Source organism: Malania oleifera, chromosome 6 (assembly GCF_029873635.1).
Source record: "Malania oleifera isolate guangnan ecotype guangnan chromosome 6, ASM2987363v1, whole genome shotgun sequence".
Taxonomy (NCBI): Eukaryota; Viridiplantae; Streptophyta; class Magnoliopsida; order Santalales; family Ximeniaceae; genus Malania; species Malania oleifera.
In genome coordinates this window covers 95,043,817-95,054,180 of record NC_080422.1, presented here as the reverse complement: position 1 = coordinate 95,054,180, position 10,364 = coordinate 95,043,817, and the positions used below count along the sequence as shown (strand labels likewise).

The window sequence follows — 10,364 nt, the reverse complement described above, 5'->3', positions numbered from 1 at the left end:
AACATAGTCATGTCATTTCCAGATTTAGGTTCACTACACTCACTAGAAGTATTAGTAAATGTTTTTAAAGCAGTCACTTTCTTCATTCTATTGTGCTCATTTAGTCTCTCATTAATAGCTAACCCATACGTAATAAGTGACCCTATCTGTTCGTCTGGTGACATAGCCTTTAGATTTCTACCCTCAGATATGGTCTTAGCCTTTGCTTCCCAAACTAGTGGTAATACCCTAAGGATTTTCCTAATCATTTCATATGTGGAATATGTCTTACCTAATGCATGCAGTGAATTAATAATGTGTGTGAAGCGAGTGTACATGCCCTGAATGGATTCACTAGTATTTATTCTAAATGCTTCATACTCACTAGTCAACATGTCTATCCTACTATCCTTAACGTCTCTAGTACCCTCATAGGTGACTTCTAACTTATCCCATATCTCCTTAGCAGAAGAAAATGACATAACTCTGTTAAATTCATTAACATCAAGTCCACAATAGAGATTATTCATGGAAGTAGCATTTATACTAACAGCTTTCATATTCTCATCAATATATTCATCTTCAGTCTTATGAACTTTAATTTCACCTTTAGTTTTCATGGGAACATAGTTTCCCTTAGAGATAACTCTCCACACCTTCCAGTCAATATTCTGAAGGTAAATACGCATCCTTTGTTTCTAGAAGGTGTAATTAACACTGCTGAAAATAGGAGGACATGTGGAAAAGGGTCCCTCAAGGAAAGGGGTTACAATGTTATGAATCATCTAGATCTTTTGCAGAAAAATGGTTAAGTCTAAGCAACCTGGCTCTAATACCAATTGTTGATTTTACTGTAATCCTAAAAGGGGGCGTGAATTGCAATTATAAAATTTTTCTCTCCTAGGTTAGATATCCAGCGGCAACATTACACAACTCTATGGTCAATCTAAAGTAGATAATCAATTGAATTAATAGATGCAGCTGAAATAAAATTGCGTAAATAAATTACTCAAACAAGCACAGTAAATCAAGTAGGACACCAAATATGTTATCGAGGTTCGGCAAATGTGTCTACGTCCCCACCTTGACTCACAAGCACAAGGATTCCACTACGACTTACATAATGGGTAGAGCGACACCTAATACAAACAAGTCAAATTACAACAAGGTTGACCTCAACCTTTACATACAATCCTTTCGGGCTAAATTATCACCCTTTCAGGCCATGCCTGAAATACAACAATTTCTCAATACATATTTTGGGTACAAAAATTATGTGCTTTTCAAGTAAGCAGATTTGTACTAGTATAATCAACACACTACAATATGATAGGATATGATAAGCTCAATTTAGTTTCAATGTCCACTCTAAAAAATAATGCAAGTATAGCAATCAGAATGTGAGAGTGTATGTGTTAGGATCTTTGTGTCAAGATAATAATATCAATCACAAAGTGCAGTAACAAAGATCTTAAGCACACATGCAAATATCTTAAAACTATTTTTCTCAAAATCAACGACAAGAGATATTTGAAATCGGCTTGTAAAAATTATTTCCCAAACAAATACAATACAAGCTCTTGAGTATTGCAATGATAATGCAAAACTCACAAACTCTAAAGAGTTTTCCCAAGGAAGACTTATTAACAAAGTCTCAAAGAAAAACTCAAAGCTTACTCTCAAACAAAATTAATCTCAATCAAACAGAATCAATGAGAGTGTAGACTTTATAAGATAATCACAAAAACACTCTCACTAAATGATTTTTGCAATAAGGATGAGTAAGAATGGAAGTGGAGAGCTTGAATGTGAAAAATGGGGTTTTGGAATTTTAGAGAGAATATTGCTAATGATGTTTGCTAATCAGGTGCTAATCAAACTAAATGAGGGGGTATATATAGACACCCCAAAAAATATAACCGTTCGGGACCTATTTGGTATTTTTGAGAAAGTTTAAGTAAGGTTAATAAAAAATAACCACGTTTTAACCTCGGTAAAAATCGAGCAACCCGATAGTTTCAATGGACCATTTTTAAGGTTCGGTCGACCAGATTACAAAGTTTGGTCGATCAAGGCATTTTTAAACTAAGGTTTTGGTCGACCATATTGGAGGCGATTGTAAGCCCTCCGAGGTTCGGTCGACCAAGCCATGTTTCGTTGACCAAATTCAGAGGTTCGGTCAACCAAGTCATATTATAACTAGAGGTTCGGTCAACCAGAGCGTTAGGAATCAACTACGTGCTAATTCGGTTGACTGGGCAGTGCTAGTTCATTTTAAAAATAGTCGACCAAATGGTCAACATTTGACCCTGGAAGGTTCGGTCGACCGAAGTGTCTATGTATGTTCTGGTTCGGTCAACCAAGCACATAAAAATTGTGCATGTAAGTCCTTACTTTCTTTTGAAGATAGCTCTGTTCACATAATTATTACTTCTAAGTTATAGGCTATTTTTCATGAGATGCTTAGGGACCTAAAGTCAGTCTATTGTCTTTGAACTTTTTTGTCCTATCATGCATGCAATACATTAATTATTACATACCATAATTAATATTACAGACCCAAAATAAAATGAAATATAAATTATAATAAAAACATTAGATCGTCATTTTCTTTCAAGTATATGTACACCATATGATACTTCCAATTAATCTTGCACACAAACTCATCAAACGTTAAATACGAGAGTATTTGTCATAATCAAAATGGGATATGACCTATAAGTTCAACACATATAAAAAAAAAATGAATTGATATATTTAACTCCATTCTTGTATACATAAATGCATAGTTAACATGTATTTCCACCATGATCAAGGTTTAGTATGTTTCTAAGAAGCAATACCATGGTAATAACAGTTAAGGCCAACAAGGCTAAGTATCATGGTCCCACATATGATATGCATTAGGAGAATCTTGGACTATAAGATTGGTTTGAGTTCCAACTATGTGAGATGTCTTTTCTAAGATGAATTCGTGAGACAAGTGAGCAAAAATAGATAATACCTCACCAAAGTTGGACCCAAGACCATTACACTTAGTATTAGAGCCACTCTAAGGGTACTATCATGTGAGACCCAGCTTGGAAGCAATCTGACAAAAAAAAATTAGATGGAAAGAATGTCATGGTCTCACATCAAATATGTATTAGGAAAATCTTGAGCTTATAAGGTTAGTTTGAGTTTCAACTATGTGAGACGCTTTTTATAGGATAAATCTGTGAGATTAGTGGGTCAAAACAGACAATACCTCTCCGAAATTGTTCCCATGACCATTATACTAAGTCTTATATGTAGTTGAAGGCATTTTTAGAGTTCTATATTTTTTTTATAGGAGTTGGTTTCTTGCATATAAATTGGTTGCACTGAAATAATAAATATTACATTGCAAATTGAACTATACAATTTTTTTTTCAATAACAATACATTAAAAAAAGTTATCTTAAAATACACAAATAGTTTAAATTTAACTTATATATTGAATTGTAACTCATATGCAGAAGATTCTTATGCACTTTGGGTTCCTCCCCTCCACGCGAAACCACTTGATCATATTTGAAGAGCCTAGCAGCGCCCCCACGGGCATGGCCCAGTGGAAAGGAGTTGGGCAATCCAGTAGGAGCATTGGGAGTTTGAATTCTAATTGATGCACTCAGTGAACTAGCAATTGATGCAGAGGCTAGCTGCGTCATGTGGTTGATAACCTGAGATGTGTCCTGGGAGTCTAGTTGGCCAAACATCTAACCTAATTGTGAGTAGACTGTGACCACATTCAGATTACACGGACAGCACATCATGGGAGAAAGTAGTTGCTCTAAGGGTTTGGTGCCGCACTAGGGGGTCCAAAGGGCTTGTTTGTGGTAGGAGTTTGTAAGTAGCTACCCTGGATATTTGGTGCCACACCAGGGGGTCCAAAAGGCTCGTTTGTGGCAAGAGTTCCCATGTCATAAAATTTAAAAAAAAAAAAGGCCTAGCTGTAAATTGGCGGTCAATGGGAGCTTTGTCCTCTTGCCATAGGATGGTGCTTTAAAGCTTTTCAATGACAAGATAGTAAAATTTTCATGAAAGCTCCATGGATGTAAGCTTATGCTAGAACCACGTCGGTGTTCTTCTCACTATATTGTTGTACAAGAGTGCTTTGGAGCTTTCCATGAGGAATTGGTTTCAATCTCTGACCATTTTCATTGACAAAATGGTAAAAATTTCATAGGAGCTCCGTGGATGTAAGCAGACGTGTAATTTGATGTGTTCTTCTCGCCTACTCTTTTTTTTTTTTTTTCTTTTGATTTACTGTATGTGTACATAACCCCAAGTCATATTACCCAATAGGATGAATATCAATAATTAGTTGTGCTTTAACCAAAAACTGTTGTTAACGATAGCATCATGTTTCATAGCTCAATCCCCATGCCTCCAAATCAACAAGGACAAGGTGCGTCAATCTGATTCTTTAATCGAACTATTCTGCTGAATAATTAAAGAACATTCCATTGAGAAAATTTTAAGGGCTAAGTTCCTTCAAGAGCAAATATCACAATGTATATAACAGGAATAGCTGTAATGACGATATATATAACAATGAAATTTCTAAACAACCCAGTGTGAAAGGAGGAACGTTCCTACCTGTCTGGAATCATACTATAATTGATCCCTCTTTTTTTTTCTCAAACAGGAATAAGAAAAGAACAAAAAAAGAAACGAGCAGAACATCAATGTGAAAGTGTTCTTTGATAGCTAGACGCATCTTCTTCATTCTGTCCTTCACCCACCGTGGCCTGGGTCTTCTTGTCCTCACAAGGCGCAAATGCCCAACAACAAAAAAGAAAATACCCAAAATTAACCACGCACATCGCTGTAATAAACCAATAGTAATAATCCAAGTGACCCTTGTTAAGGTTATTCGATACCCAACTTTCTTTTCCTCCCTTTGATGTAGCCTTATCAACGATCTTCACCAGAAGACTCCCCACCAAGTTTGCAACAGCCATTCCCAGTGTGAAGAGAGCCATTGCAAGGCTTGACATGCTCTTAGGAAACTGAGAGTAGAAAAAATCAATCTGCCCAACTGCATTAAAAGCCTCTGCCAAGCCAAACATGAAATATTGTGGAACTAGCCACATAGCAGACATGTCCATGACTGCCCTTGGCTTATCTGCCAAGCCTTGTTCGATTGCCACTCTCCTCCTTATGTTCTCCTGGATTGCAGAAACAGCCATGGCTGCAGTAGATATCAGTAAGCCAATTCCTATTCGCACATTCGCGCTAAGCCCATGGGGCTTTCCAGCATATTTTGCAAGTAGTGGGACTAGTGCACGATCGTAGAAGGCAACCCATATAGTTACTGCGAGGACTGTGAACACAGAGAATGACCCTGCTGGAATTTGGAACTTCGAGGTGATGTGCCGATCCATGATGCTTGCTTGGAGAGTGGAAAATGAATGTTGGTTCATACTAATTAGGATCATGATGCCTGTAGACCATATGGGTAAAACTCTAATTAGAGCCTTGAGTGTTTCTACTTGATCTATGGTGCAGAGTTTCCATGGATTTGAAGCTGATCCATCCGGGTTTAAGTCCTTTTCCGGATTTCTAATGATGCAAGCCTTGTTAAGAAACCTGTTTGGAGGAAAGAAGTATAGTTAGGCTGTGTTTGGGAGCATGAATTTTGGGTCTGTGATTTGGACTTGGGTGTATTTAGACAATATTCAATATAATTTTGCATTATATTTTGTCCATATCCTCAAAATCAAAATCCAAGGTTAAGAAAATTTAAATCTTCTGATGGAATTACTTGATGCCACGCATGTGGTATTGCTAACTTTTTGACATACCTTAGTTTGTCTGTTGGAGCAGTGAGTTTTAACTCTTCGCCATGGTGGAAATCTGAATTCTTGGAAGGAAAAGAGAGTTTTCTGTTCTTGAAGGCAGCCACAAAAACTTGAATGAAACCAGAAATCAAGCTCTTGTCCGCCTTCACTTTGACATAAAGAGAGGAGCCCAACAAGAACATAAGAGTTGAAAAAACCATCAGAATTGCGGGAACTCCAAAACCCAGTTTCCATCCCAAATGTTCTTGAATATAAACTATAACTGTCAGTGCAAGGATCGTTGAAATTCCAATTGATGCATAGTACCAGTTGAAGAAGCTCTGCAGGAGGCCTTCATTATTGGGTTTGTCTTTTTTGGTCAGTTGGTCTGCACCAAAGGCTATGGAGCATGGTCTGATGCACCCAGCTCCTACAGACATTAGCCCAAACGAGAAGAGTAAGAAAGCAAGCTGAGCGGGTGATGCAGAGGCGCAGCTGCCCGTAGGAAGGACACAAGGAGGAGGCTTTAACTGTGGGATCATTGCTGTTAACCATAGAAGTGTCATGCCCTGTGGAAATAAAATGCAATGAGGTTTAGCAGTCGATACAAAAGTTTTTTTTTACCCCTCCTCTAGAATCATTACTCTTCTTATTAATAGAATTGATATATAAGCAAAAGGGTACGGTGGAATTGTAAAGCAGAAGATTGAATATGATTCTATGAGACAATAGTTTGTATGATTTAGATATGTACTGTTTTCTTAAAAAAAATCAGATAAAATCAGCAAGAAAAGGTGAAAGTCAATGTTGTCAATACCCACATAGCTATGAAAAGGTCATTCAATTTTCTTGGCTGGTGTTTCAGTTCTCATGACAATGAAGTTCATATCCAGATCGAACTTATTGTTTGCTGAGTCAACGATGTATTAATTTGGTCATTCTGGGGTTTAAACATGATCTAAAGCATTAATTGACCACCATATTCCATCCCTTACAGACACTGTTGCTATGAAGTCGATCGCTTAGGTTCAACAAGACCATGAGTAGAAAATGCCCTACCTAATATTGTCTCATTCTTATTGCTCATAATGGATATTGAAACATTTTGGCAGTGCTAGGAGAAAGCTAGGTTTTCGTCAAGTAAACGGTAAAATCAGATTCAAGCATGGCTATATTGGCCATCAAATTAACATGCTCGCCAAGACCAATCCTTGATTTATCAGGTCAGGAGAGAGTTGTGTGATCGTTCATGTCCTTCCAAGTTCAACTAATCTATGTATATATATATATATATAAGAGTTAGGGTGCAGGAAGGCAACCGTGTATATATAGTAGATTGGCTTGCTAATATATATATATATATATCTCTAAGCCAATTAGTCTTCACTTGGATCTTTGAGCAGTATATTGAGTCTTATGCAGGCAGGATGTTTTTCTGTAGTGTCTTAATATTTTGGGGGGTAAAAAAAAACTCTAATTCTAAACTATCTGCATACTAGCTAATCTTCAGTAGAACAAGAGTGTATATATATGATGTGAAGCTGCGAGAACAGAATGGCTTACGAGAAGGCTAGAGAAAGAGCCGAGAGCGATGACCATGAAGCGACCCAAGTAAGAATCAGATAAGAAGGCCCCCACGATGGCCAACCCATTGGAAAGGGCAGACCACAGGAAGAGAATGCTCGTCCCGTTGGCGGCCTGGATGTGGTACCCCTTCATCAAGTAGAATATCATGTTTGGCATCAACCCGTAGCTCGCAACCTTCTCAAATGCCTCATTCACTGCTCACCCATAAAATTCAGAAACAAGATAACACTAATCATATCAGACATCCAATTAAGGAATAAACTATAATTAAATTAAAACAAGGCAGAAACACACATACAAATACATATGTTTGCACATATAATTTCTCATACCTATGATGAAGGGCATGGTCCTAAAACCTCCCTTGCTTGGCCCTGAAACCCTCTGCTCTTCTCCTGTCATCTCTTCTGAAGATGCAGCCTTCATCTTCTCCCCTCTCTGCCCAGACAATGTGCTCCCTAGCTCGCTCTCTCTCTCTCTCTCTCTCTCGTTGAAGTTTTTGGACTTGGGAGCAATATACGACTGATAAGCTTCATTAATATATTTATGGGAAAGTGTGCAGTAATGGGAACAACATGACTCTACTAGTTTAATTTGTTTTATATATTTTTTGTATTATATGTGTAAAAGGGAAATGTATTTCCAAGAAATGACGGGGGCGAGTGTGAGTCGTCCATGTACGTCCAAGCCTTGGTGACAAATACGCGTAAACCGGCAGAGAGCACTCCTCCGCGGCGCTGCCACTGCACATCTCAATCGGATATGCATGATCCAAGCGCCCGCAAACTTTTTTATTATATTATTGAGGAAGAAATTACAACTACCAATTTAGACGTTGGAGCCTTAATTATAAAATAATGTAATAATGCTCCTTTTGCTACGCGTGGAGGCCCGCCTCCCGACCTTTATGGCGACATAATACATAAATGACGCTTTCGCTTGGCCAAACTGTTATAGCTTCAATAATATTTTCTGGTTTCGTTAGAAAGACAAGTTCACGTGTTTAAATATTTACATATTAATTAATAAATAACAATTAAAATACTTTTTAAATTAAATTATTAATTAAAATATTATATATTTTATGTTATTATGCATTATAATATACTAATCATTCATAAAATATAAAACAGTTAGGTTGGCTTAAGTGGTAAGAGCTAAGTTGAGTTTGGTTATCTTAAGGTCTGTAGTTCGATTTTTGCCTATGGTTTGGCTAATGAATTATTAGGGATGCATCAATAGGTAAACGACAATATTCTCATATTGCTAGCATGAAGCCGCCTGGGTGGGTTTGAAGGGCATGCCCAAATAAGAATTCGTGGTTATTAAAAAAATTATTTATAAAATACAGTGAAACTATGGACTGAATAAAAAACCATATATAAATTTAAACTAATACTAATTAGGTTAAAATTTTAATTTAGTTATTAACACTATTTTTAATGTGAATTAATATGATAATTATATGTTACAAATATACAATAATTACAAGATTATTGCTAACTAATAAAAATAGCATTGAATATTTTAGAAATAATTCCAATCTGTTTTCTAATTTAAATGTATATAATGTATGTAAACATAAATGTAACACGGTATACATATTACAATATTTTTTAATAATATAAATTAAAATCAATTCCATAATTTTAGTGGATGTGAATACAAACCAAAATAAATAAAGTAAGACTACTAATTTAAACTAATTTTATAATATAAAAGTATTGAGAAAGAAAATGGTAAAAAGTGGTTGAGTTAAGACCTGAAAAAAAATATTTTAGTGGAATTCATTCATGTTGGGATTTTAAATTTTATGTGTGTGTGTGTGTGTGAGAGAGAGAGAGAGAGAGAGAGAGAAGGGTTCAAAAGATAAATTTAAAAATGACTTTAAAATTAGTGAGACTCGTATGAGACCCATAATTTCAATGGATGTAAATATAAATCATAAAAAAAATAGGAATTAATAATTTAGAGTAATTTAATAATAGAAAATCATTGAAAAAGAAAATGGTGCAAATTGGTTGAGTTGGGACTCATTTTAAAAATATATATATTTTAATGAAATTTATTTAGATTGGAATTTTTAAATTTTATTGAGAGAAAGTAGCTTTAAAAAATATTATAAAATTTAATAAGGCCAAATAGAGAGAGAGAGAGAGAGAGAGAGAGAGAGAGAGAGAGAGAGAGAGAGAGAGAGAGAGAGAGAGAGAGAGAGAGACGTTTAAAAAAATGAATTGAAAATGGCTTTATAATTGGTGATACCTATATGAGGCCCCAACCTTTGCTGAGAGGGGGAAAAAAGAAAGACTAAATGTAAAATAGACAGTGGGGCCTCTACCTCTCTTGGAGAGAGGTAAAAAGAAAAAGGAAAATTTGATGTAAAAATAATTAGTGAGACTTATGTGGGCCCTTTCCTCTATCATGAAAGAAAGGGAAGCATGCGTGAAAGGAAAAAAGCAAAAATAGGAACAGCAAAACATGAATTAAAAAAAAAAAAAAAAGTTGTGTCATGTGTTTGCGTTGAATTTGCTCTATGCTTCAAGATTCATATATAGTATAATCATAAATTAAATAGTTATTTTTTTAATGCTTCTCTTTAATTTGTCTTTTTCCTTATAAAAGGAAACTACAACTAGCTCCTCTAATTCAACCATTTAGTTTGTACTTTTATGAAAACTTTTGAGATAATTTATATTTTGAGCTTGTAAGGCATAAATTTTGGGTTCATCAACCAAATAAGTTTTCAACTAGTTGTTGATCTAATGTGTTAAAGTTTGATATACATTATTGGTGCACAACCTAATGGCTTAAACTTTTAGGTAAAGTTATAATTTAACATAGTGTATGATGGAAAATGGAAGAAGAAAACGATAAATTTAAAAGTAAGGGGAAACAAAGTCGGATTGAAAACTCTACTACTTCATTGATAAGGAAATGATCATTATATATGCTAAAAACAAACGATTACAAGCACAAAAATAGGCACCACTAACA

General features: G+C 35.6%; 1 protein-coding gene across 1 annotated transcript; it reads right to left on the bottom strand.

Annotated features, from left to right (window-relative positions):
* Positions 1-4,493: 4,493 nt before the first annotated feature.
* On the bottom strand, positions 4,494-7,950 carry LOC131158273 (protein NRT1/ PTR FAMILY 1.2-like). Its single transcript, XM_058113015.1, has 4 exons — positions 7,703-7,950; positions 7,347-7,564; positions 5,808-6,352; positions 4,494-5,592 (listed from the first exon to the last, which is right to left on the bottom strand). Exons 1-4 carry the CDS (start codon positions 7,794-7,796, stop codon positions 4,686-4,688), a joined length of 1,764 nt encoding a protein of 587 aa, XP_057968998.1. The 5' UTR covers positions 7,797-7,950; the 3' UTR covers positions 4,494-4,685.
* Positions 7,951-10,364: the final 2,414 nt, after the last annotated feature.